The sequence below is a fragment of the Myotis nattereri genome, assembly GCF_964212035.1.
Source record: "Myotis nattereri genome assembly, chromosome: 7".
In the NCBI taxonomy this organism is placed as follows: Eukaryota; Metazoa; Chordata; class Mammalia; order Chiroptera; family Vespertilionidae; genus Myotis; species Myotis nattereri.
This window is the reverse complement of record NC_138082.1, coordinates 40681837-40709815: the sequence shown is the minus strand read 5'-3', so window position 1 is coordinate 40709815 and position 27979 is coordinate 40681837. Positions and strand designations below refer to the sequence as shown.

Here is a 27979-nt window from a genome sequence, read left to right as displayed (position 1 = left end):
CTCATGTTGTGACCCAACCATAAAATTATTTCCATTGCTACTTCATAACTATAATGTTGCTACTGTTATGAATCATAATGTAAATACAGTGGGGCCTTGACTTATGAGTTTAATTCGTTCCGTAATGGAGCTCGTAACTCAAATTACTCGTATGTCAAATCTTAAAGTGAACGAGTGAGACACGTGATGCTGGGCTGATGTTGTGGCGTTCACTGTGACATTCGCTGCTCAACTAGCGGTGGGGTATCTGAAGCTGGCTCGTAACCAGAATTTTAGATCGCAACTCAAAGCAAAAAATCGGCCAAGAGATGGCTCGTATCTTGAAAAACTCGTTAGTCGGGACATTCGTAAGTCAAGGCCCCACTGTATCTGATATGCAGGATGGTCTTAGGTGACCCTTGTGAAAGGGTCATTCGACCGCCAAAGGGGTTGCAACCCACAGGTTGAGAACCCCTGTTCTATAATAATAAAAGCATAATATGCTAATTAAACCAGACAGCCGAACAACCTTCCAGACGTCCTTCCGGATGAAGCCAGGGCTGCGAGGGCTGAGGCAAGCCGCTGAGGCTGCAAGGGCCGAGCCCCTTGCATAAATTTCATGCATCAGGCCTCTAATATATACACACTGAATGGCCAGATTATTATGATCACCTGACGTTTGTAGGCAAATTAGCCATATACTGCATCGTATGGAATATGGAAGCCGAAGGCCTGTTCGAACACCTTTGCTGTCTGCAGTTACCAAGATAAAACGTCTCCAATTTGCACAGGAACACAAGGATTGGACAGTCAAGCATTGGAAAAAAGTCATGTGGTCCGATGAATCACATTTCCAGTAGCATCATGCAGATGGCAGAGTGAGAATTTGGCAGAAACAGCATGAAAGCATGCACCCCACATGCATGAGTATAACCCTTCAAGCTGGTGGGGGCAGTGTCATGGTTTGGGGCATGTTTTCCTGGCATGATTTGGGCCCTTTAATTCGTGTGGAACAATGTCTGACTAGCACAACATACCTAAGTATCGTTGCTGATCAAGTTCATCCTATCATGTTGATGGCCTATCCCAATGGAGATGGCTTCTTCCAACAAGACAATGTGCCATGCCATGGTGCTTGTATTGTGCAGGAGTGCTTTCAAGAACATGAGGGAGACTTTACCTTGCTTAGGTGGCCCCCACAATCACCAGGTCTCAATCCAATTGAGCATTTGTGGGATGAAGTTAAAAGAGCCATCAGGCAGCTGGTTCCACAACCATCAAATCTCACAGAACTGGACAGTGCTATTCATCAGGCATGGTGTCAAATTCCTTGCATCACCTTTCAACATCTTGTGGAGTCAATGCCAAGAAGAATCGCCGCAGTATTGAAGGCAAAAAGTGGCCCAACAAAGTACTGATGGGCTGGTCATAATAATCTGACCACTCAGTATATATATGTAGATATATATATATAGTTTGCCATGTTCAAAGGCTGTTAAATCACATTGTTTACCCATATCTTCAGAAAAATATCACTAATCACTTCTACTGTCATAGTAAACAACTTGCTTCCCTATTTATAATGGTCTGGCCCTCTAGCAACTTCAGCACAAAATTATAGCTAATTTGCCTACAAGCATCAGGTGGTCATAATAATCTGGAATATATATATATATATATTTATATATATATATATACACACACACACACACACACACACACACTAATAAAAGACAAAGATGCTAATTGACTGTACCTTCGCTATGCCCTAAGCCATGCCCCACAGCCAATCAGAGCTGCTATATGCAAATTAAGCCAACCAAGATGGCGGCCAGCATCCACGGAGCTTGAGCAAGCAGGAGGTTTGGTTGCATGGGCAATAGAGGAAGCCAAGCTTCCTGCTGGCCCTGAGCTGGCTGTGGCCTTTGCTCATGGCAACAAAGTTTCAATTATAGAAGACTAATAAATCCCAGATACCTGCTTCCAGCCAGCATCCACTGGGAGCTTGGGTGGCTGGGGGTTGTGGCCATCCTGCAAACGGCCCTCAGCCCCTCACCCAGGATGGCCAGGCACCCCAGTGGGGACCCCCACACTGAAGGGGCTGTGGCCAGCCTGAAAACAGCCATCAGCCCCTCATCCAGGCTGGCCAGGCACCCCAGGGGGGACCCCCACCCTGAAGGGGCTGTGGCCAGCCTGCAAACAGCCATCAGCCCCTCACCCAGGCTGGCCAGGCATTCCTATATAAAAAAGGGTAATATGCAAATTGACTCTAACAGCAGAAGGACTGGGAATGACTGGTCACTATGACACACACTGACCACCAGGGGGCAGATGCTCAATGCAGGAGCTGCCCCCTGGTGGTCAGTGCGCTCCCACAGGGGGAGCTCTGCTCAGCCACAAGCCAGGCTGCCAGCTACCAGTACAGCGGTGGTGGTGGGAGTCTCTTCTGCCTCCTCAGCAGCGCTAAGGATGTCTGACTGCAGCTTAGACCTGCTCCCTGCTGGCAAGTGGACATCCCCCGAGGGCTCCCGGGCTGCCAGAGGGATGTCTGACTGCCAGCTTAGGCCCAATCCCCCCAGGGAGCAGGCCTAAGCCAACAGGTGGTCATCCCCCAAGGGGTCCCAGACTACGAGAGGGCACAGGCCGGGCTGAGGGACCCCCCACAAGTGCACAAATTTTTGTGCACGGGCCTCTAGTATGTATGTATATATATATATATATATAGAGAGAGAGAGAGAGAGAGAGAGAGAGAGAGAGTTTGAGATTATTCTTTAGTGTTTTACTTTTTGCTGTTGTTAATTTTCACCTGAGGATATTTTTCCATTGATTTTTAGGAAGAGTGGGAGAGAAAGGGAAAGACAGAGAGAAACATCGATGTGAGAGAAACACATCAGTTGGTTGTCTCCTGCATGAGCCCCGACCAGGGCCCGGGATTGAGCCTGCAACCAAGATATGTGCCCTTGACTGGAACTGAACCTGGCACCCTTTGGTTTGCAGGCCGATGCTTTATCCACTGAGCAAAACCAGCTAGGGCTTAGTGTTTTACTTTTTAAAAAATATATTTTTATTGATTTCAGAGAGGAAGAGGGAGAGATAGAATTATCAATGATGAAAGAGAATCATCAACCGGCTGCCTCCTGCACACCCCTTACTGGTGATAGAGCCCACAACCCAGGCATGTGCCCTGAGAATAGAAACAAGATCTCCTGGTGCATGGGTCGACACTCAACCACTACGCCACACCGGCCAGGTTAGTGTCTTACTTTTATCTTGGGCCTGTCTGGCTCTAATGGGTTTTTTATTTGTTCCCAACTTCATCCGTCCTTGGGTTTGGCTGGCACTAATGGCATTAACACGTTAAGCGCCAGCCTGTTTTGTCTTCCGGACGGAAAGTATAGTGTCAGTCACCGGTGACTGACAGGGCACTTAATGTGTTAATTGAGTCTCTGTCCTCTATCTCCCTAGCCAGGGTGATTTGAGGTACTCACTCTCTGGTCAGCGAGGAGAGGTATAAACCATTTGTTCTCAAGTCTCCTTGGTTGGGAAAGATAAGGTCTTGCAATTCACTATCTGGCTCTAAATTGGTCAAATTGTTTGCCCTTGTTTATCTTGCCTCAGTTTCCCCATTCCACTCGCCCAGGAATTTTCCCAGCTCACTATCCTGCCTCACTCAGAGCTTTCCCTGGGCTCTGAACAGGCAAGAGACATCCAATGGTCTACAAAGCACAGTCTCGGCCGGAGCTGACAGGGCAGACTTGGTGTCACAGGATGGTATATGGAAACATAAAAGGCAAAGTTAAAATCTGTGCATGACACTTATTTCCCCACCTTTTAATCACTCACTGCCTTGTTTGAAACCGTTTCTTGTAACTGAATTGAGTACACGAGGAAGTTTTGTTTTGGTACTACTAATCCTTTTTCAACTACAGTATTCATTCATTGATGAATCGTTATGTCAAAGAAAAAGACAACGTTGCATATGCTTTGAGAAAATATGGAAGTGAGTCGTGTATCAATTTATAAATTTTTGCTTAGGCCATAGGTTTTTTTAACCTTTGACTTTCAGAAGTAAACCATAAATAATAATAGAACAGCCACATTACAATGTTACTTACAAGAATGGCTGAGAAGGGAGCCACAGTCAAGTCATTAACACTTTCATAAAATGAGTAGAACCCATTAATACAACGGCTCTTTATCACTTGGATCCAAATACACAGTGGACCACCGTGTCCCCTGACATTTAACAGTCACATTCAATAAAAGCCTGTTAGTGCATCCTCAACCCTCTAAGTCTTAAGGGGCCACCTGCGAATTCCCTTTGAAAGCCCTGCACAAAGTGAGGTGAAGCACCAGTAAGAAAGACTGTTGTTAGCAGTTTTATTTCATCATCTTCATCATCATCAATACACATGCAGTTTCTTCCTATGTACATGGCATTGCCAAATGGGTGCTACACTCTGCCTGTGGTACAAAGTTTATAAATACAGTATACCAATACAAAGTTGAAGCCATTAAAAAGAGTTTAATAACAACTAGGAGATAATGAAATCTGTCATGTTGATGGAATCTATGAAAGAGATTTAGAAACAACACACAAACTCAAACATTACAGTAAATGTGTTACTTGGGAAGGGGTGAGAGAGGGACGTGTTATGTGCTGCCGCAGGGTTTCCTAGGTTGTCCCACGTTTACTTTCTTTCTGCTATTATCTTTAAGTACTGCAAAGCATTGTGGGCGGCATCACTCTGTGCATTGCTGCAGGAGATCCCAGAGCCGTGGCAGACTGTGATAGGGCTGGTGGACAGTTCCGCGAGGCACTGATACTGTCCGTTGGCACTCAATTCTTCTGTAATGACATATTCAAATGTGACAGTTAATAAGTGCATACAAAGTCGATCCTTTGTCTAAGCAATAGTTTTTATCATTGTTTTTCTCTGTAAGCATCCATGGTAGACTACTCCACTTATCATCTTTGTTATTCTTTCTTAAAAATTTTTACTTTAGAGAGGGAGGAAGGGAGAGGAAGAGAAGCAGAAACATCGATGTGAGACACGTCCATTGGTTGCCTCCCACATGTGCCCCAACTGGGGACTGAACCTGAAACCTAGGTATGCGCCCTGACCGAGAATCAAACCCGAGACCTTCCTGTCCATGGGATGATGCTCCAACCAACTGAGCCACATGGGCCAGGCATCTTTGTTATTCTTGTACAAACAAAAAACAAAACACAGCTGCTCAGCTACAGCAATTCTCAAACACAGATGTGCTTTATAATCATCAGAGGGAACTTAGCAATGCAGGTGTCCAGGCCTTGCTCCAGCCTGCTCAATCGGAAATGCAGGGTTAGGGTTAAAAATGCCAGATTCTTGCATTTAAAAAACAAACAAACAAAAAAGCTCCCAAGACAATTCTAATGTGTTTATTTGAACAGTGTTTACAAATTATTGAACATAGCAACTTTTTCAAAAGGGAAAAAACCATTGGCTAGAAGCCTGGAGAAGTTGCATTTTTCATTATGAAGTCTAAGTCTAGGGGTATTTTCAGTGGACACTGAACTAGGACACACATGGTTCAGGGCAAGACTTCCTTTGTGCCTTACTGTTCTTTGGTTATAAATCTGTGCACAGAGTCTAAGGGTTAGGGTGTTTTAAAGTAATACCTAACCCAGGAAACAAATGCTCTTCTCATCAATGATGAATCACTCTTACTGAAGACAACAAATAAGATCAGGGAAGAAGGAGAACACATGAGTCATAATTTGTTTAAAGAGGTCATGATTAAATGTTATTTCAGTTAGTCAACATAGAGGGAAGTATCCAGATACAATGGGATTATTTAATGCCTGAAAAGACTTTCTAGTTCTAGCATCTAGGTTCTTTTATTTTTTTAAGTGAGGTAAAATTCACACAACATAAAATTAATCATTTCTAAAGTGAACTATTGAGTGGCATTTAGTACATTCGCAATGTTGTGCAACCACCACCTCTATCTAGTCATAAAACATTTTCGTCATTTCATCATACCACGAGGAAACACCACACCCATTAAGCAGCTGCTTCCAACTTGCCTGCCCCATCAGCCGCCTTTTCTGACCATCTGTCCATACTAAATTCCCAGCACATTTGATCCTAAAGCAACAGAGAAAATCAGAAGTTCTTTCAGTCTCTAAACACCTTACTTTCCAGTGCTAGGACCTCTGAAAGCTAGGTCCCTACAGGTCACTGAAACTGGAATAGAGGTATCAAGTTCTTCACATATTATACTGATGTAAAATCAAGATGATAAACGCATGTACATGGTAGCCAGCTTTATAAACTGACTTAAAAGAAAATCCAAACTGACTTCCTCTCCAGTCATTCTGCATTTGTCTACCTAAATGATTAAGGGCTGGAGAAAATGACAGCTGGAACGGGAGAAAGCTATAAATTGACCTGACCCATGTGCCTCCCAGGACTGGCACACAGTGATGAAGTGGGGAGAGAGGTCTGGCGTGCGTTCTGTGAAGACACCACATTTATAGAACAAGGAGTGAGTTTGTGGGTTCTGTAATGACATACTCAAACGTGATGGTTGCTAAGTGTATATAAAGTAGATCCTCTGTCTAAGCAATAGTTTTTATCATTGTTTTTCTCTAGAAGCATCCACGGTAGACTACTCCACTTACCATCTTTGTTATTCTTTTTAAAACGTTTTTTTATTTTAGAGAGGGAGGAAGGGAGAGAAAGAGAAACAGAAACATCTATGTGAGACATGTTCATTGGTCATTACAGAACCCACAAACTCACTCCTTGTTCTAGAAATGTGGTGTCTTTTTATCTGTCAATCTTCCCATCAGGGCGAGATAAATGGACAATGTATCTACAGTTACTCTTCCCCTAACCTGGCTCTAGCACTGACTAGCTATGTGATCTTGGACAAATTTCTCAACTTTTCTGTGCCTTAGTTTCTTCATATGCATACAGAACCTACTTCATAGGGATAGTTTGAGGATTCAATTAGTTATTATGTAATGTCCTCAGAACAGTGCCTGGCACATAGTAAATAAAATTCTATAAGTCTTAGCTATTATTGTTTTTATTATTATAACTAGAGATGTTGGGTATTTTGAATATAATGTATGAGAATGGAACATATCATTTATATATTTTACTGCTGTGGTAATATATAGAGTTAGAATCCTTAATCAATGACATTAATTATAATAGAAGTTTTTGTTTCTCAAACGTATTTTTAAAAGAAATATGTTTTGGGATAAGCAAAAAAAAACACCTCATACCTATATCCAAATATGTTATATTAAAACCCTGTTCCTTGGCGATTTCACTGAGCAGCTGGATGTAATTCGTATTGGGAATACTGAGGAGGCTTCTTTTCAGTAAGTTGATCTTTTCACCAGGAGAATTCCTCAAGGAATGCCAAGTGCAACCTAAGGAATGTCCTACTACGTTTGTCTGAAAAACAGAGATGAAGGTTAAGACTCAGAACTGGGACCGGTTTCCAACTATAATTAATTTAGAAGGCACTCACACTTAATAGTTTATAATGCATGTTTAAATGGACACAATTTGGTTAACTTTCTAATTTAAACAAGACAACACAAACAAGTACACGCATTTAACAAATAGCATGATGTTAAAAAAGAAGCATGTGCAATAACATAATGGGAGTACTTATTTTTCTTTTTTCATTTTTTTTAATACTGAAGTATTTAAAAATACTTTTGTATAGCACAAATGTCTCTCAGTCAAATTTTCTGACAGTCACATTAAGACATAAGATATTTAAGAATACTATAAACAAATCTGCAAATAATTGCATCTGACTAGCAGAGCAATCTACAAATTAAAATATAAAGCAATTTTCATATCTTTATGATTTCTTGTATTAAATACCAATCACTGTAACCAAAAGCTATAAAGCAGAAAACAAAGAAACTGTAGAAAAGGTGAAAAGTATGTTGGGTTTGAGAAGAACAAATTATTTAAATGAATAGCAGGATGTCAAAGGGTTCTCAGACTTATATCGCAGAACCCAACTGAGCTTATGTTTTTGTTTTTTCTCCTTTTCCTTTTTTCTCCCCTATATCCTTCCTTTTTCACCCGTGTTCAGAATGTTTTACATTCCATGTTTATGTTTCTCAAATTATTTTTCTTTATTATGTCATTTAAAAAACCCACTACAACTACTCTTTGAACTAAGTAGGGCAACCTATCCTTACTCTTCCTTATTAATGAGCCCAGACATAGGTTAAGACATTTTCAAAAGATCATAGGAATGGCCCTGATACAGAATTGAGTAATTTGTACAATTTACTAAATAGAATTTTATATTTCTTGATTGAAACTTTAAACAAAATTGTTTTTTTTAATCATAATTAATTCACATGGTTTTAAAAAAACCTGCAATTAAAACAAACATCTAATGAATAATGGTCTTTTTTCCTTACCTCCCCTTCCCTAGATTTCTGTTCTACTCCCCAGAGGTACTTGCTGTTAAACTTTTCTTCAGTACCCTTCCATAAATGTTCTATGCACATTCAAGTACACACACACACACATAATCTTTGTAAACAAAAATGACAGCTTACTCTTCTACATCTTACTCATTCTTCTCATCTTTGCACATATATGTATTATATTTATTACCAGCCTCCAACTAAGAGTTTTAGGTTGTTTCTGGTTTCTTGCTTTTAATAACAATTTACAATAAAAACTCCTTCGCACTTAAATGACTTTCTGTGCAGAATAATTTTTAGAAGTAGAATTGCTGAGTCAAAAAACATGCATGCTTTTAATTTTGGTAAATACTTCCAAATTGATTTTGAACCACTTTATACTCCCATCAAAGTCTTAAAGGGTGCTTGCCTTCTCATATCCTCACCAACACCAGGTGTTATCAAACTTTGTAGGTTTTGTTGATCTAAAATATGAAATTAGTATATTGTTTAATTTGCACGAATGAAGTTGAACTTTTTTAAAAAAATAACTGTATTTCTTCTACTTGATTGTCTTTAAAACTCAATATATTCTACATTTAGCTCATTATCTGTTCCTCCTCAAATCTTACTCCTTTTCTATGGTCCCCATATGAATGAATGGTACCACTATCTACTCAGCTGCCAAACTAAAAATGTTTATTTCCTCCCTTTTCCTTACTTCCCATATCCAATCAATGACCATGCCCCCTTCACTTTAGTTTTCTAAATAATTTTTAAATCTACCATTTCTACTGCCACTCCCTTAATTTAGGCCACCAACATTTGTCCTCTGATTTCTATAACAGAGTTCCAACAGGTCTCTAATATTCATTAACTCTTCATAACACAGCCAAGTGAATTTTCTTTTACTGGATAAATTAAATTAGAGCCTGTGAATCCAGATTAAAATTTTTTAATGACTTTGTTCTCCCCTCAGAATAAAGTTCAATCTCCTTAATGGCCTCACCGTCTGACACTCCCTCCAACTCTCTGCTCTAACCATACGAAATTACTTAGGGTTCCTACACAGCATATGATGTTTCACTCCAGCTCTTTCTTCTCTCTGGAGTTCTTTTCCCCTACTCTCATCCTATAAGTCTCGATGTAGATATTACTTCCTCCAAAGAGCCTTCCCTAAACCCCCAGTCTTAGCTGGATGGCTTCTCCCATGTTCCTACAGCAGCCTCTGTAAGGACCAGTCTAGTCTGTAGGGTTCTTTTCCCTTTTAGTCTGCTATAAACACCTTAGGAGCAGAGACTGTCTTATCACTGTATGCCACTACCCAGCACAAAGCTTGGCACAGAGTATGAGCTCACTAAATGTTTCCTGAGTGGATAAATGAGTGAATGAAGAAAGGGATGGGAATGCACTGTTAATGTGAAGGCAAAAATAGCACGATTTCAGGGCCTATTATGTTTAGATCCTCATAGTATTCTCAATTTGTCTATGTCTCCCAAGCCCTCTGACCTGGTCACCCCTATGACCTTGGCTCACATAGAGCAAGCGGATTAAATTGGATTGGGGTAGTGTGTAACTAAACAATGAAGAGATTTTCTAAAACTGCAACTATGAAGTATCAATACAACAAGAAATCTAGGCAAGAGATGGGGGGGGGGGGGCAAAAGAGGGGAAAATGGGAAATATCTGTAATACTGTCAACAATAGATTAAAAAAAAGAGACGCTTAATCACATTAATATCATAGCTGCATGATCATTACTCACTAAAGAAATGTGGTTCTCTGGAGAAATGTTACTGAATTTGGCAAGAAATTTCTCTGCAGCATTTCTCTTGGCTTGTTTTTTTGATGCCCCTTTTCCTAAATAATTAAAAAGAAATGGTAGGTTTAGAAAAGAAATGTGTCCATAGAGAATGATCAAACGTATATTGCATTTAATCAGAGAACAACCTCATGGTTTTTATATACTAGTCTATTTTTTACTGACCTGACATCTTTGCTTGTTGTGATTCATATAGCTATTAATTCTTACATTTTTGAAGGCATTTCTTTTAACAGTTTATCTTTAGTAGTTATACTTTCTGTTTTTCATTAACAGCTATATTTCCCTATGTCTCGCTTTAATGAATTCTGATCAAATATTCAAATTTATTAAGGTATATTTGAATTACCACTTGTTTCTCATTGTTTTCCTGCTTACAATTTTCTATAAACTGACAATGATGTGGAATTTCTCTATCATGAATAAGAAAGGGGATACTGAAGTTGAAAGAGACCATATACTTCATCTCCTTCCATACTTCTGCCAGATTTAGAAACTAAGGCCCGGAGAGATTAGGTTGCCTACCCTGCAAACCAAAGACTGCTTCCAGAACAGAAGCTGAGGCACCTGCTTCTTGCTCAGTGCTTTCTGCACTGGCTCACACTCCCTTTTTTTTTAAAAGACAGTCTCATTTTATTTTTTTATTATTATTATTTTTAAATATACTTTTATTGATTTCAGAGAAGGGAGAGAAATAGAAACATCGATGAGAGAGAATCATTGATTGGCTGCCTCCTACACGCCCCCTACTGAGGACCGAGCCTGCAACCTGGGCATGTGCCCTTGACCAGAATTGAACCCGGGACCCTTCAGTCCGCAGGCGAACCCTCTATCCACTGAGCCAAACCAGCTGGGGCCCATGCTACCCCTTGAGGGCAAAAAGTAGCTTGTATGTTGAAACCAACATGTAGCCAAGGCAAAATTCCTTTTCAAGCCACTTTAAAAAATAATAGAAACATGTTAGAGAAGTTAAATAGGAATCCTCAATAGTACTTTATTAAGTAACTTTTTTTCCTCATTGTTTATGGCCTTTACAATATAAAAGTTGCTATCACTGCAATGTTTTGTCATCTAACCTCTTATTAATCATCTTATTTTCAAATGCAAACAAGATGTTTTCTAGTCCTATCTTCTAGAATAGCTGCCGAAATACCAAATGAGATTTCTTAAGATTTATTTAGTATATCACTGAGGATTATATAATGAGTCAATTAGTTATTTATCTTTCCATTAATAACTCTTGATTTTTAAAAATATCAAATTAAGAAGTGTAAGTATTCTTAAACCAAATATTTACTTAAATTCATCCTCAGAAAGTTAGAAACAGTAGAACAGGAGTGTATCAATTTTTTCTCAACAAAAAAATTTGAGAAGTTGCCACAACAGAAATTTCTATGGTCATTCATCATCTGAAAATACATCAAATGTCTCCAATTGTATGAGGGTAAAAAGAAATAAGTACCAGTTTCCATAAATGACTCTAGCTTGCAGATTGTGGTATATTCTCTCTTATGAGCGGGTCCTCCCTCCTGGGAAAGGGTATATTCAGGAAGTCTCCAGCCATGATGAATAGCCAATTCCTAGAAAATTGAGGTGAGGCTTTAGTAGTAATTTTTACTATGCAAAGGCTCAATCACATAAATGACATTCTTTCATGATTTTGATCTCATTTTTATTTATGTTTAAAGGAATAATGATATTCTGGAATAGGAAAATTAGGGAATACCCTTGTAAGCCCATAATACCAAAACTGAAGCAGTCCTGCTTATGAATGGCACTAGAGGCCCGGTACACGAAATTCAGTGTCCCTCAGCCCGGCCTGCACCCTCTCCAATCTGGGACCCCTCCGGGGATGTCCGACTGCCGGTTTAGGCCCCATCCCGGCAGTCAGACATCCCTCTCACAATCCAGGACCGCTGGTTCCTCACTGCTTGCCTGCCTACCTGCCTGATCACCCCTAACTGCCTCTGCCTGCCTGCCTGATCGACCCTAACCACCTCTGCCTGCCGGCCTGATCACCCCTAACTGCCTCTGCCTGCCTGCCTGCCTAATCGACCCTAACTGCCTCTGCCTGCCTGCCTGATCAACCCTAACCACCTCTGCCTGCTGGCCTGATCTCCCAACCACTCCCCTGCAGGCTTGATTGCCACCTGATCTTACCCCTAACTGCTTGCTCCCCTGCGCCAGCCTGATCGTGCCCCTAATTGCTTGCTCCCCTGCACTGGCCTGATCTTACCCCTAACTGCTTGCTCTCCCGCCGGTCTGATTGTCCCTCACTGCTTGCTCCCTTGCTGGCCTGATCGCCCCTAACAGCCTCTGCCTTGGCCCCCTCCACCATGGCTTTGTCCGGAAGGAAGTCGGACATCTGGAAGATTTCCAGTCGACCCGTTCTAATTAGCATATTACCCTTTTATTAGTATAGATTCTTCCATTAAGCTACAGTGAGCTGATATCAAAGAGTTCAAGTAGGAAGACAAACTGAGTAAAAACCTCAGAGGATATCCATAGGTTTTGCTGCCAACAGTTCCTAAAGCCTTTCCCCTCTGAGCTATAGACCCCTCTACCAACAGCTGGCTTATCACTGTAACTGATCAAGAGCAAAAGAGGAGCAGAGATAGCAAACAGGTTTGGAAAAGAAGGAGAAAACTACAGAATAACTCATGGAGCAGGAAAGAGACCAAAGGACTGGTTGGATAACGGGGAGGGGTGTTGTCCAAGAGAGCACACAGATAATCTGCAAAAGGCTATTCTGTATGCAGAAATTCAGATATGAATAAATATATTTGGTAGAATAAGCAAATGAAGACTTCTTCCCTATTCTTGAATTAGGCTACCTGATTTGAGTTCTTTAAATTTAGTCTTTTGTCTCAACAAAAGTAGAAAGAGGTTTGTCAAAAAAGTGGCAAGAAACATTCTTAAAGTATAAAACATATGCAGAGGTTCTGTTGATCTCAAATGAGAATTCCACAAGCCAAAGGCAGATACTGTATATGGAGGAAAATCCAAAAAATAAACAGGAAAATAATTTCAAGTTAGCACTGTAATATCTAATGACCATAACTTGGAAAACAAAATATTACAACCATCTTATCTTTAAAATATTAGTTCCTTGTTTAGCCCTTAATTGTATCAATTATGACACCTTTCTTCAGTAGACAAAATGTTAAATATGGAAAAACTGTACAACTTACCTGTAATGAGCCAATAGGATTAAGCTGGTTCTTTGGTTGCTTGGAAGGGTCAGGCATTAAGGGGTCAGGAACTGCAAAGCTAAACATTTTTTAAAGTGTTATAAACCCAAATGAGCTCCCCCAAGTTACCAAATACACGACAAGTATTTTCTCTCTCACCCTCTATGTCTTTGCTTTTGCTGTTCCTTCTACACAGAATGTCCTTATCTCCCACCTCTTTCACGAGAATCTGATCTACCCATCACCCAAGGTATATCTCAAATGCCACGTCCTGTAAAAAGCCTACCCTTTTACCCCAATGGAACATATTTTCTCACTCCTTTGAGCCATTATAACATTTGGTTTGACACTTTCTTAAGCAAACTATTTTACCCTAAGTTATACACTCTTACAAATACATGTAATTTGTCCATCCCTCACCACCTCTCGCCCCTGTTCAGATTGTAAACTCCTTGATGGTAGGGCCCATCTATTACTTACCTTCATAAGCCTTGTAGTACTTTGCATGTAACTAGTGCTCAATAAAATGTATTTAAGTAAAGCATACTATTGTTACAACTACACAAAAAGGGAAGACTAATAATTAGTCAGGAAATTTAGCCTGTGAATAATGTAAATCATAAATGCAGTTTTTTCATTCAGATAATTATAGGAGAAAAATCTGTTTGATATATCATCTGCTCTATGCTAGGATAACGCTAAGATTTACATGCATCCTAGATGGCCTGCATGAATCTGATTTCAGCATCTGACGATGGTTATTAGGAAAAAAGAAAACAATCTCTTCTAAGTAATTTGAAATACTAACTACTTGGGTGATGGTGCCTGACACTGAATAAGCTACATTCCCGGGTACTACCATTGAGGCAACTGAAAGTCATTTCTTCCCTGACAAATGAGACTTAGTTATTGCCACTTCCTCAAGTTTCTTTTCTACCAGAATTTCAAGCTTTACAGAGGCTGATGAGATATGAATATTCACTTACAATGCTGCATGTCTAAGCTACCCAAATAATTGGGATGAAGAAGTGAGAAAGTCTATATTAAATCAGGCCACTTTAGGTCTCATTATAGCTTAGTAATTCCCATTTTATCTGCCAAGAAGCACAAAAATACAGGGAGGGGCAAAAGTAGGTATATAGTTGTAAGTACACATAATAGTTTATTCCTGTATTATTTATTAATTATTCTATTATTTTCCATACGAACAACTGTAAGCCTACTTTTGCCCCATCCTGTAAAGTGCATGAGCCTTTTCTGCTGATAAAGTGAAGTGCTCATGTGCAGGAAGGACACAGCGTACACTCATTTCCCAAATACACTTAACATTTTGGGTTGATCCTGGGCTGCACAGAAATAGCATGGCCATCACAAGCAAGGGGGAGATCCAGTACCTGCCATTCCATTTGGCATGTCTAAAAAGGTAGCATAAATCAATTATAGAATCAAGCATCATTTTATAAAATCCAAGGCGTACACTGGCTAAACTATCCGAATGGTTAAAATAATTTAGAAAAAAGGGAGCAGCATTGCATGAGAGCCCAGATACATCCCTAAGTCAACAGTTTTGCTATGGGTGGGAAGCAAAAACCCCATGGGCCTATGCTATCAGCTACGAACAGATATGCAAACTGTCCTCCAAATATATTTGAGTGCATGCAAAGAAAAGCCTCTGAAGGCAACCATATTCCAGGCTGTGCCCATTAGACACCAAGGACACCACTTTAAGATACATGAGATCGCCAGGACCAACACTCTTTCCAAAAGGACCTAATGTGATAAAAAATTTATTTTGGAAAAATATGCCAAGAATTAACATCCCATTTAACATCGTTTTGTATTTGGCATACATTCTATAACAAAAGGAAATCTTTTTGTCTTCTTCCAAACAGAATTCCTGAGTGCTTTTAGCTGATCGTTTCCCACCTCACACCTTGCTTTCCTCAGTATAGAAACAATTAGTCTTAATACAGTGAGACACTGGTCAGAAAACCTCTGGTTTTCCACTGTTGCACCCCATCCGGAATACAAACAAAAAGAAGCCTAGTTCAAGAGGGCCTTCATTTAATTGTTAATTGCTGGATTTAATTTCTTAAGGATAAATTGTCTTTAAAGGATGATGGATTTTCACAATGAAATAATATCACAGAGCTAGATACTAAACACTGTTCACTCGGTTGCTTTTCCAAGCATGTTCAAACTTTTAATCTTACCTCCTCAGCCATATTTTTGAGCTGCAGAATACAAAGAAATTTAGCTCACCAAATACTTGCATTGGCTTTCAAAATGTTTATGGCAGCCTCTGCAGCTCTATGTTTCGCCAGCTTCTTACTTGTACCTTCACCTGAATTAAGGTTAACAACAACAACAAAAGTATATGCTGTGAAAATGTGAGGTCTGCATAGATGATTTCATAATGCAAAATAAAGTCAGGCTTTACATAGTTATGAAAACATATACTAATAAATATGCTATCATAAAATATTCACCACATGAAATACATTTAAAAAACCCAGTTGTCTGTGTGTGTGTGTGTGTGTGTGTGTGTATATTGATTTTAGAAAGGAAGGGAGAGGGAGAGATAGAAGCATCAATGGTGAGAGAGAAAATCATTGATTGGCTGCCTCCTGCAAGCCCCCTACTGGGGATCAAGGCCACACCCCGGGCATGTGCCCATGACCAGATTCAAACTCGGGACCCTTCAGTCCGTATACCAACACTCTACCCACTGAGAAAAACCAGGTAGGGCAGAAGTTCTATGTATTTAATTCTATGCATACCTGTATAAAAAATCCATATTATGTCTCCATTATATATTTATTACATAAAGTGGTAATAAACTAGCCCATAATACACCTTTTGAAGAAATACAACTTCGTATTTTACTCTTCCCCTATTCACAGAGAGAAATTCTTCTATAACAAGAAGTTTCCTTTAAGGGAGCCACTCACAGAAAATGTGCACAATTTTATTCTAAGGCCTGTCCTATCCTGGATTAACCCCTTGATCCGATAAGCAGTCATGCCTATATACTGGGTTCAACGTGGGAAGAATTACATGGGGAAGAAGGTGAGAGCTTATGTTATGTGTCTTTCTTACAATCTGTACCCTTTAGGGTAGCTGAGGGGCTAGAGGGGCCAGTCCTGACCGATCACTGACACTGGTGCCTAACTGTGGTAAGCAATCACCTCTGGTAAATCCAATCTTTTTCCTCTGTGTTCAGACTAGGTGTTGAGAACCCTTCGAAAGTGGTATTAGAATGCTGACGTCCATTCCTCTGGCGTGGAAGAAAGGAGGCGTGGAAGAAAGGAGACGTGGAATAAAGTTTGGAAGACACGCACACTGTACTCATCTATCCACCAATGTAGGTGTTAATAGAGAACTGAACAGAGTCCCTACCCGTAAAGAGTACAAACCCTAGTGCAGAATTTCTTCTGTAAAAGGCGTTTGAAATATGGAATGGTGCATGTGATGGCAGGCCTAAGTGCAGGTTGCAGGGGAGCACATTCAAGGGGCAGCTACCTACACTTAGTAAGGATTCAGAAAGGTTTCACAAAGAAAGGAAGAGTTTACTAAATGAAGACTTGAAAGATTAGTAAAAGCTAGTAACATGTAGAGAGCTAGGGGTTGAGAAGAACAATCTAGGCAGAGAAAAGAGCACCGGCAAAGGCTCAAAGATACAGAGCACGGTGTTCTCAAGAGCCCCATGTAGTTGGATACAGTAAGAGCTGGAAGGAAGAAACTTTGAGATAAAAGGCTAGAGAGTTGTAGGAATAGGAGGAGGGGGTCAGAGAATGGCCTCCTAAATGTGTGCTTCTCAATCTCTAATGCGCATTGAAGTGCCTGGGAATTTTCTTAAAAAACATACTCTGATCTAGTAGGTCTGGCATGGGTTCTGATATTCTGCATTTCCACTAAGTGCCCAGGTGATATCAATGCTGCTGTTCACAGCTTTAGCAGCAAGGTTCTAAGTCATATCAACAAATATATATTCACTCAGAGGGTAATGGGAAAACTACTGGATGAATTTGTTTTTTAAATATATTTTTATTTTATGTTTTTAAATATATTTTTATTGATCTCAGAGAGGAAGGGAGAGGGAGAGATAGAAACATCAATGATGAGAGAGAATCGTTGATTGGCTGCCTCCTGCATGTCCTCCAGTGGGGGTCTAGCCCTGGCAGGGAATCGAACAGTGACTTCCTGGTTCATGGATCAATGCTCAATCACTGAATCACACCGGCCGGGCACTGGATAGATTTTAAGACGAGGAAGTACATGAACACACTTGAATGTCAGAAAGAACACTCTGGTTGTCGTGTAGAGAATGGACATCACAAGACTAGAAGCTGAAAGTGCAGTTATAAGACAAGCCGTAATCCAAGGGGGAGATGACAGAGGCCAAAACAGTAGCAATGGGAAGAGAGCAATGGACAGATTCCAGAGATACTTAGGAAGATTTAGTGATAGCCTGGACAAGAGAGGAAGAAATCAAGGAGATCAGACACAAATTTCTATCGAGCCAATGGGTGATGGTGGTCCCTTTACTGAGCTAAAGAAAGCAGAGGGAATGGATTTGAGAGAGAAGCTGGATTCAGTCTGAGGCGATGAGAAACTGAGGTGTCTTTGGGTCCTCCAAGTAAAGATGTCTAGCAAACACAGACTGATACACTGTTCTGTAACTGGGCCTGGGCTGACGATAGAGGTTTTAGAATTATCAGCGTTTAGATAGTATTTGATGCCGTGGAGGCAGATAAGCTTGTATAGGAAGATAGGGCAGTGTAAGAAGAGTAGGGGGCCTAGGCAGAATGGTTGCTGTAGGTTATTAATCACTGGTCTATAACACATTGAGGGGGAAAAGGCTACTTTTTCTTGAATTTTCATTGAATATTTAAATACAGACCAGCTAAAGCAATAATGCATTGTTGATTCTATGGTTCACATGAAGACTATTAAAGCTGGCACCTCCAATCCACTTGCCTCACATAGACAAAAAAAAAAAAAAAAAAAAAAAATCCCCCCAAAAAACTTCAAAATTATCTTAAAGTGGCTTTAATGAAAATAGCAGACTCAAGATTTTCAGGGACACAAATAAATGATGCCTTTAGATTATAAAATGGCAGGACTTCAGCCTTCCTGCTTAATTTTTTTCTTGACATTCTTCCAAATTAAATTTACTATTCAATATACTTTTGTTTGCAATTAAACAGATACATAAGAAATAGAATGTCTAATTTACAAATGGGCAGCTTCAGTTATAATTTGCTCAAACTCACAGACCATAATAAGGTGAGTTTAAACTCTGAAACTTTACTGCTATGTAACCTTGGGCAGGTTATTTCTAATCTCCTTGAACCTATTTCCTCATGTATATATAAAAAAGGAGATAACAGCTCATTAAAATCCCTACACAGTGTCAGGAACTAGAAGCTGCTATGCAATCAATATAGAGTATTCAAGCCATTTGCCTTCCTCATTTTGCTTGGATCCAGAATCGAGTGTTGTACAATGAGTCCAAAGTGGCAAATGAGTCCATACAGAAAGGGGAGAGGTTCAGAAAATTCTGGGGTCATGGAATCAGCTATAATCTATGAAACTTTAAAACTTGATAGCACCTACTGATCCAGCTATGGCTGCTCCAAGAACCTTTCCTGCTTCTCCCTAATTCTTGGAAGAACCCTAGGAGGATCCTAGGATGTTTCTGAGCTTCTCTTGGTATCTGGGGAAGAGAAAATTAGGGAGAGAATCAGATGAAGTTGGAAAATCCCAATGGCCTGAGATGAGAGGTCTCATTTCAAGAGCCTGCCCCTCACAGCTATCTCCAGTAAAAAGGGCACTTGCCCAACTGATAAACAGTATCAAGTCTTGACTGTCAACCCGCAGGGTCGTCGGGGGTTAACTGTGCATACAGACCTGTGCAGGTTATGTCACCAACGGTTACTCTGAAGGTGAAAGTGGGCACGTGTATTTGCATATCGGATCTTTCACATTCATAAACCGGGATGTTCTTGGTCTTCATGCCGTATTCGTGCAATACCTGAATCGGTGTTTTCCCTGGTTTAGCTGTAATCATCTTCCCCAAACTGCAAAAACAAAACAAAACAAAAAAACGGAAAAAGGTGTGCTTCGCATGCCAAAGCAGGGAGGGAAGCAGAAGCTTTAGAGAGGCTAGTTCTCACTGCCACCAACCGTGACCCGCGAAGCACCAAAGCTCCCAGGGGCCGGAGCTGGAAGGTGCACGGACTGCCCGCCCCACTGCGGCGGGCGCAGGGCAGTGGCGGGCAGAGTGGGGGACGCTATTAGGAGAGGATCTGAATGAGGGTAGTGCGGCTTCGCCACCTCGCAGGACGAGGCTCACAAATCTCATTTCCCCGGGAGGCCGCGAACCACGGTCGCCTGCCCAGCCCCGACCCCAGAGGACGCAGAAGGGGCGGGGCCCAGCCGCAGACCCCGGCTCGCGCGCCACCGAGGGCGGGTCCGAGCGCCAGCGGGTCCGCCCGCAGCCGCGGGGGCGAGAGCGTCGGGAAGGGGCTTTACCCACAATGCCGCTGGGGAGCCAGGTTCCCCCGGCCCCGCCTCTCCCGCCCACCCCTCTCGGCCCTGCTAGGCGCGGCCCCGACCGCCCGCGCGCTGACCTGAAGGTCCCGCTGTCCTCGCGCTCCAGCGGCGGGGCCGCGGCTCGATGCCGGCTCTGGGACATGGCGAGAAGGGAGGAGGGCTCGGCGGCAAGAAGAGCGGCGCGGATCGACGTCCTCGCTCCCCGGGTCGGCCGGTCCCCGAGAGGAACGCTCCAGCGCCGCCGCCGCCGCCTCCTCCTTCTACCCAACTCCTCTCCTCTCCTCCTCCGACCCCCCACCCCCTCGGCTCCCCTCCTGCGTCCCTCCAGCGAGGAGGACGGGCGGGGGCGGGGGCGGGGGCGGGGCCTCGGTGCGGCAGCGCGGGTCCAGGTTCCCGGCCACGCCCCCTTGCTGTCCGGGGATCCCGGCCCACCTCCAAGCTCCGCCCCGCCCGCCGGCTCTTCGGCGTCTGGCCCCGCCCCCTGGTTACAGGCCCGCCCCGTCTCCCAGCCCTGGCTCTGCTTCCGCGCGTACCCACCCACCTGGGGCCTCGGGCTTCTCCGCACCCTGTGCCCCGGCCTCTGGAGGCCTCGGTTCTGTGTCCTAGAAGGAGGCCGTTTCCTGCCGGGAGAGGCTTGTGGGACTGGCAAGTCTCACGGTCTGTGGGCCTGAAGCTCAGCCTTATTTTGTTTTTTTCAGGCGGGGTGAAGGGTGAGGACTGCGTCACTTTAAGCCAAAGATTTCAAAATTCCAAAGGCAAAATTTAGAGAGAGCATCCCTGGGCCTGGCCCAAGCTGGAGACTCCCGAGGGCTGCGGCGGGCTCTCCCCTGGAGCCCTGCCCTAGGCGCTCGCGGGCACGTCCAGAGACCCCCCTCCCTCTCCCTCGCTCCGTGGGGCGTCATTGTCTCAGGCTTTTGTCGCGAGATAAATGCTGGGCCTGCGGATCCCAGCAAGGCCTGTTAGGTGTAAAGGAAGGCTTTTCTGTGGGCCGGATTCTCATTAAACATTGTTCCTGCACACCTGTGGTGCTGGTCGTAATGGCGTTTGCCTGGGATGCACCACCTTTGGCGTAGGGGTCAGACAGCGGCGTGAGATGCCCAGTCGCTTCTCTAGGGACCTGCTAGCCACTTGCAGAAACGACTCCCTGTGGTTTCTTGGTGTTTTGGAAGATTATTCACACAAGGGGACATTATTAAAAACTGTTCTTTGGGGGGTTTGCACGTGAGCCCTGGATATTTGAAAGTAAATGTTTTTTTTTAAAAAATGTCCAGAATCTAATCAAATTGATTTATATTATTGAGTCTTGAATTAACCTATTCTTCCTCCCCCTACCGCCTCTATATATGTATTGTGTCTGTTACTAGCCACCTAACTATGGCAATACAATATTTCAGCACTCAGATTTGTTTCTAAAGTGTATTTTTAGCCACAAAATTCCTTTAAAAAAACAAGCCAAATCCTTATGTAGCTCTCTTTAAAGGCTGAGTTACTGGAATAATGATGAAACAAAATAAAAACAAAGACAGTAGGATTCCCCTTTCAAAGAGATGTCCATGCGCCAGCTTCAGAGTAAGAAACCTACATGTTTATACAGTTATTTATATGTGATGTGGTTTTCATTCAGCATTTTATAAAGATCTGCATACATTTGTTTCCTTATAGTCTGTGACTCTTGATAATAATCACTTGCTGTAATCATACAAGGACAATGAATGAAATGCTGAAACAATAAACTGTATACCATACGGATTCAAAACAATACTTTTCTGTTGCCAGGGTTGGCATGATGGACTTGTGGCAGAATTCCCTTTGGACTAGGTACAGGGTAGCTGGTGTCCAGGCTAATGTTAGTGCCTAATTGCATTGTTCCCATAGGGCTGTTTCCCTCAAAACTGGCAAACGATTAACCTTGACCCTCATTAAGGACATTGCTAGCATTTTTAACTTATTAGTTTTCTGTGTATATTTTAGTGCTACCGACTGTAATTCCAAATTAGACTTACTTTTAGTATATCACTTTACACTGTTGATCTATAATTCATCACCTGAGCACACCAAGGGAGGCAGTGTTGTGAACTGTACACTGTAAACTACTTGGTGGAACCATGCTTTGTATTTTAAAGTGTATAATTATATTTAAAATCAAGTAAGGCTTAGATTTGTGCCTGATTTTCCTTGCAAATATGGATTTGTTATCAGAGGGTTGCAGTTGATGGATAATTGGATACTATATTAATATGTTTGCGGCTGCTACCAAGAGCTTTGTCAAGCAAGTTGGAGATGGAGGGAGATTAGTTCCTGTTCCAAGCCTCAGTGAAGCGGACAAATACCAACCTCTAAGTCTGGTGGTGAAAAAGAAGCGATGCTTTCTGTTTCCTAGATATAAATTTACCTCGACACCTTTTACACTGAAAGATATTCTTCTAGGAGACAGAGAAATTTCAGCTGGTAAGCAACTTTTATTACTATGATTAACTTAAGTGCCTGAAGTTTGTAATAGTATCAAATCTTTATTGATTGAATAACTTTCAAACCTATTTTATAAGATTATTGTATAATTTTATTTCAATTATTTTATAAATTGTTTTAACCAGATCAGCTTAGAAAATGGCATAGTAATAAATTTCTTCATCTATGAAATGGAGGTTTTATTTAATCTTACCTATCTCACATGGTCAAATGAGATGAAAATAATTTGTATTTATTTTTCTATGATTTACTTATTACAGTTGGCAAACTGAAATATATTACAGACTTGGTTAGAAAATAAATGGACATTGAGACAAATTATTTCTTAAAAGCATTTGTTTTTCTTTCAACTATCCAGTGGATCTTGATGCATAAGAAGTTCTGTTGAATTTGAGTTCATTTGAAGTACTCTAGCTATTTATTTCTTCTTGTTTTCTAATTAATTGAATGACTATTTTTAATCTTGGTTTGAAACTTTGCCTTTCTTAACAGGTGGGTAATGAAGTCTTAAATAGTAAGTTAATGTGTTACCATATGTAATCTACATTAGAATAATTAGTGACATTTGAAAAATATTAACTTCCTTTTTTAAAAAAGGTATTTCATCTTATCAGTTACTGAATTATGAAGATGAATCAGATGTTTCACTCTATGGAAGGCGAGGCAACCATATTGTGAATGATGTTGGGATTAACGTTACTGGATCAGATTCTGTTGCAGTAAAAGCTTCATTTGGTGTAGTAACTAAACATGAAGTGGAAGTTTCAACATTACTCAAGGAAATTAGTTCACGGTCAGTATAATAATTACTATACTGCAGTGTTTTCATTAAATTTTTTTAATTATATAAACTTCATTATAAATTATTAAAACATTCAGGTTCGTTTTAGTAATGTAATGTATTTGTTTGAAATAATGCAAATTAGTAATATACCCAAACTTTTGATAGGAGTAGATATCCAAAATCATTTGGTTTAAAGACAATTTTAAATTGTTCCACAAAATTGCTTTGGATATGAACACATTTGCTAAATTATTAGATTAAAAGAATACAGGAATCTGCTTGCAACAAATATGCTGAGCGAGTCTCTCCAATAGACTCCTATAATAAGATGTTTTAAGAAATTAGAACGGAGAGGCAGATTATTAAATTTCTTTTGAGCATACTTTCTGATTTGTTGTAAGCCTGCCTTGATTTACTTTTAGTTAAGGTAGACTGTGAATGAGTAATACATGACAGCAAAAAATGTGTCGGATGATACGTAATCAGATGCCATAGATTCTTGTGACTGTCTCTCTTGTTTATTTTAGAAAAATTAATTTTGACCACAGCTTGATACGTCAGTCAAGGAGCAGCAGGAAGGCAGTATTGTGTGTTGTCATGGAAAGCATTCGAACCACACGACAGTGCTCACTGTCTGTGCATGCTGGAATTCGTGGGGAGTCCATGCGGGTAAAGCCACACTCATGAGGCTTCTTTTATTAGAAGGCTGCAAGGGAATTTTTTAAAAAGTACTCAAATTCTAATGGGACTTGTGTATTTTGTCAAATGTTGAGATTAAAGAACTGCAAGGATATATAGGATTTCACACAGTAATGGTTTTGTATTAGAATGTGAAAAAAAACTAAGAAAATTTGGATTGTAAACACATATAATGAAAACAGAATACTAGTCCTCCTGAAATAATATGCATACTAGAGTCCCTCCTATTGCTATTTAAATACTGTATTAAGAATAAAAATTAAATACTTTTATTGAATTCTTTGATATTTTTAAGTGATATAGTTTATACTTAAATTTTAAAAGTTGAATTTATATTTTTATAATAATTTTTCTAAAATAATATTGTCAGTGACTAAACATACTTCAATGTTAAATCTTTTTAAAAGTCTTAAAAGTAATTGTGTTTATTACTTCAATTATTATGTTTGTCCTTGTCATTCACAAATAATGACTTGATTTCTAAATGTTAGAAAGACAGGGTTCAATGATAACCTTTTCAAGTCTTTGAAAATAAAGCCTCCATTTAGCTGCTCACCAAATTGTTTAACGTTGGATCATTTGGGCATGATCTTAATTGTTGGTGATTGCTTTGGAAAGCTGCTGAAAGTTTTGGGGGCTTTGGAACAGCAGACAGGGTAGGCTTAAAAAAAGCTCTAGTACTTAAACACAGTTGGTTTGCAGTTGAAAGACAAAGGCTTCTATGCCAGAGAGCTTAGCTATTGTGGTAGCACTAATCATTGGCTCCAATACCAAATAAGTGAGTGCTATTTCCTAATATAGATCGAGATCCCATTGGACCATGTGGAACTCTGCTATGAAGTTACTTCCAGTAGGATAATTCTTTACTTGGAGAAGTGTTTCGTTTTGTTTGTTTCCTTTTGATCGGATTGAAGGAAATGTTAAGTTCCTCCAAAAAGCTATCCTTACATGTTATGCTCCTTAATGATGTTATTTTTTTTTTAATATAGTTTCATTTTATGGATGAACAGAATCCCAGGGGAAGGGACAAAGCTATTGTTTTCCCAGCACACACAACCATAGCTTTCAGTGTTTTCGAACTCTTCATTTACTTGGATGGTGTATTTGGTGAGTGAGTGACTTGCATGAAACACGGACTTGATTACATTTTTAAGAATTTAATTCTCTCGCTTTGTCTCTCTCTTTAAGGTTAGAAGAGAGATGCTCTCACCACTGCCTCTTTAATTATAGAAGAGTGATGCTCTCAGCACTGTCAATCTTTTTTCTAAAATATATTTTTATTGATTTCAGAGAGGAAGGGAGGAGAGAGTCAGAAACATCAATGATGAGAATCATTGATTGGCTACCTCCTGCATGCTCCCCATTGGGGATCAAGCCCGCTACCCAACGGGGCATGTGCCCTGACCAGGAATCGAACCATGACCTCCTGGTTCATAGGTCAATGCTCAACCACTGAGCCACACCTCTGGGCAGCACTGTCAATATTATGCTTGGATGAAGTAGCTAGGAAATGCCCTCCACTCCCTACTTACCCAGTACCTTTCTTCTTCTTCTTGGTAAAGGCTACAGACTCCCACCACCCCACTTACAATTACAGATAAGAGCTAAAATGCAGTCCACTGACAAAAGTATTCCTTGACATATGGGGAGGTAATACATGGCCTTCTAATAGGTAGTTTTTTATTATGGCAAATAGAGGAGTAAGTAGACAGTAAGATGCCTGAAGATGTCAGGGCACCCAAACTAGTATACCCAAAGACAACTTTAATTTTATCTATCAGAGATCCGCCCCGCCCCAGCTCTCCCTAAAAATAACGTTAAAAGTACAAATACTGCCCCTAAAATTGTCACCTTATGTAATACCTCAGTGAGGCTCACTCTAGATTTCTATATTCTAGATTTCTATATTTTACAGACCTTTAAGGTTAGGAGGCCAGCCAGCTCAAGTCTAGGTGTAGGCCAAAGAACCAGGCAAGTGAGCCCTCTGGCCGTGGTAATTTATAAACATTTTTAGACCTGTTTATGTTTGTTTCTGCAGTTCTATTGGAAGAGGGACTCGGGATCCAGGAACAAAACAAAACATGCAAATTAAATTCTCTTTGGGACCCTTTGGGTGTAGGTTTTTTACAATTATGTATATTGATAGGAGTCTGAACTGATATCCATCAAAATTTAAAATGTCCATATACTTAGCTTTACTTACACTTTTATGAATTTAACATACATACTTACATGTGTGAAATGATATGGAGATAAGGATATTCAGTTCATAATAGTAGAAGATTGGAAATAACCTTAAGATCTTTTATCAGCAACTAGTTAAATAATGGTTCATCAGCCGCTGGCCGGTTAGCTCAGTTGGTTAGAGCGTGGTGCTCATAATGGTTCATCCATACAAAGGAATACTAAGAATGAGGAAGCACTACATATCCTGACATTGAATAATCTCTAAGAGCTATTTGAAAGAAATGTGTGTAATATATAACATTTTGAGCCTAAAGAATTTTATGTGTATGTGTGTGTATATATATATATTTTATGTATGTAAAATAGATGGAACATTTCTGGAAATATACACAAGAAAGTTAACACGGTGACCTATGGGGTGGAAAACTGAGGCAGGGGTCAGAGTAGTCTAGAGACTTGTCACTATACTGCCTTGTTGTGCTCTTTGAATTGTGTACCATGTGAATGTTACCTTTCCTAAAAATATGTAAAATTTAACTTAAACAAATACAGTGAAGTCACGTACCAGAACTCATCAACCACGAAATCTGAGTTCAACTTATAACATCTTCTAAATTTCTTTTATAGACCTTTGTGTCACTTCAGTGTCAAAAGGAGGATTTGAAAGGGAAGAGACAGCAACGTTTGCCGTGCTCTACAGATTGAGAAACATACTATTTGAAAGAAGTATGTCCATGTCCATTGAAGAGTATTTCAAATATATTCTTTTTCTTCTGGGATCAATACTTGAGGTTGTCTATTAGTAATCCTGTTAAGAATTTAAATTTAAAAGCCAAATTATTTCATGACTGATGGCTTAGATTCACATGGTTATAAATGCAGCTTGCTTCTATGTTGTTGTTTTTTATTTGACTTCTGACACATTTCTCTGTTTCTGTCTTTAGATAGAAGAGTGATGGACGTCATTTCTCGTTCCCAGCTTTACTTAGACGACCTTTTTACTGACTACTATGATAAACGTTTCAGCATGACTGATATTTCACTCAAAGAGGGGACTCACATCCGTGTTAACTTACTTAATCACAACATTCCAAAAGGACCTTGCATACTCTGTGGGATGGGGAACTTAAAAAGGGAGACGGTTTATGGGTGCTTTCAGTGCTCTGTCGATGGGCAGAAGTACGTGAGACTTCATGCAGTTCCTTGTTTTGATATTTGGCACAAGAGAATGAAATAAAATGAAAAATGAATGCACTTTGCTGGTGTTTAAGGTGCAACTGTGCCACATACCTTTCCAAAATGAATTGTGGCAAATTAAAGAGGGAAAGAAATTATCCTGTCTGGGCATCATTTTCTTCATGTATAAAGTGGAGGTGATAACAGTCTCCTCATAACTTGTATGAAGGTTAATATTTTTATATGGAAAGAAGGCTTAAATATAAAATTAAGAATGTAGATGCTTCTCCATAAAATCTGCCACTCACGTTAGAAGTATTTTAGGGATTTAGTTTATCATTTAGGTAACTTTTTACATAGAGATTTTTTGAAATACCAACTTTATTTTTAATTGGGTTTTAATTAACATTTAAAGATGAAAAGAGTGCAAAAGAGGCGACTTCATGGTGCTTTAACTATTGCCCTATTTCTGGTAAAATGAGAAAAATGTGTTAATAATTTAATGTAACCTAAGTGCTTAATTGCAGTATCAAGTTACAAGCACACTGAGCTCAGTGTGGGGCATTGTGTACAGTTACCAGGGTGACTGATAGTAGTAATGGGCTGCTATGGACATAAGCTCTCTAGTTGTGGCTTTATAAAACTCACTGCTGTCATTTTAAAGTTAAGACAGCTAG

The 27979-nt window shown here is 40.4% G+C and overlaps 2 protein-coding genes across 10 annotated transcripts; one reads left to right on the top strand and one right to left on the bottom strand.

Annotated features, from left to right (window-relative positions):
* Positions 1 to 4345: 4345 nt before the first annotated feature.
* Positions 4346 to 20315, bottom strand: PRKRA (protein activator of interferon induced protein kinase EIF2AK2). 8 transcript variants are annotated; one of them, XR_013996204.1, is made up of 9 exons: positions 20065 to 20283; positions 19343 to 19512; positions 15692 to 15773; positions 13430 to 13508; positions 11701 to 11818; positions 10182 to 10276; positions 8847 to 8901; positions 7259 to 7433; positions 4346 to 4828 (listed from the first exon to the last, which is right to left on the bottom strand). XR_013996204.1 is itself a non-coding variant. In XM_081095160.1 (9 exons), exons 5-9 carry the CDS (start codon positions 13484 to 13486, stop codon positions 4671 to 4673), a joined length of 603 nt encoding a protein of 200 aa, XP_080951286.1. In that variant the 5' UTR covers positions 13487 to 13508; positions 15692 to 15773; positions 19049 to 19148; positions 19343 to 19512; positions 20065 to 20289; the 3' UTR covers positions 4346 to 4670. The 8 variants fall into 8 exon arrangements, 7 of the variants coding, with proteins under 7 accessions (XP_080951286.1, XP_080951287.1, XP_080951285.1 ...); XM_081095160.1 differs by lacking the exon at positions 8847 to 8901 and adding an exon at positions 19049 to 19148 and having other exon boundaries at positions 20065 to 20289; XM_081095161.1 differs by lacking the exon at positions 8847 to 8901 and adding an exon at positions 19045 to 19148 and having other exon boundaries at positions 20065 to 20281.
* A 1170-nt stretch (positions 20316 to 21485) lies between these two features.
* On the top strand, positions 21486 to 27504 carry PJVK (pejvakin). 2 transcript variants are annotated; one of them, XM_081096405.1, is made up of 6 exons: positions 21486 to 22435; positions 23071 to 23249; positions 23768 to 23909; positions 24929 to 25046; positions 26754 to 26852; positions 27071 to 27504. In XM_081096405.1, exons 3-6 carry the CDS (start codon positions 23838 to 23840, stop codon positions 27361 to 27363), a joined length of 582 nt encoding a protein of 193 aa, XP_080952531.1. In that variant the 5' UTR covers positions 21486 to 22435; positions 23071 to 23249; positions 23768 to 23837; the 3' UTR covers positions 27364 to 27504. The 2 variants fall into 2 exon arrangements, with proteins under 2 accessions (XP_080952531.1, XP_080952530.1); XM_081096404.1 differs by having other exon boundaries at positions 22179 to 22435; positions 23054 to 23249.
* Positions 27505 to 27979: the final 475 nt, after the last annotated feature.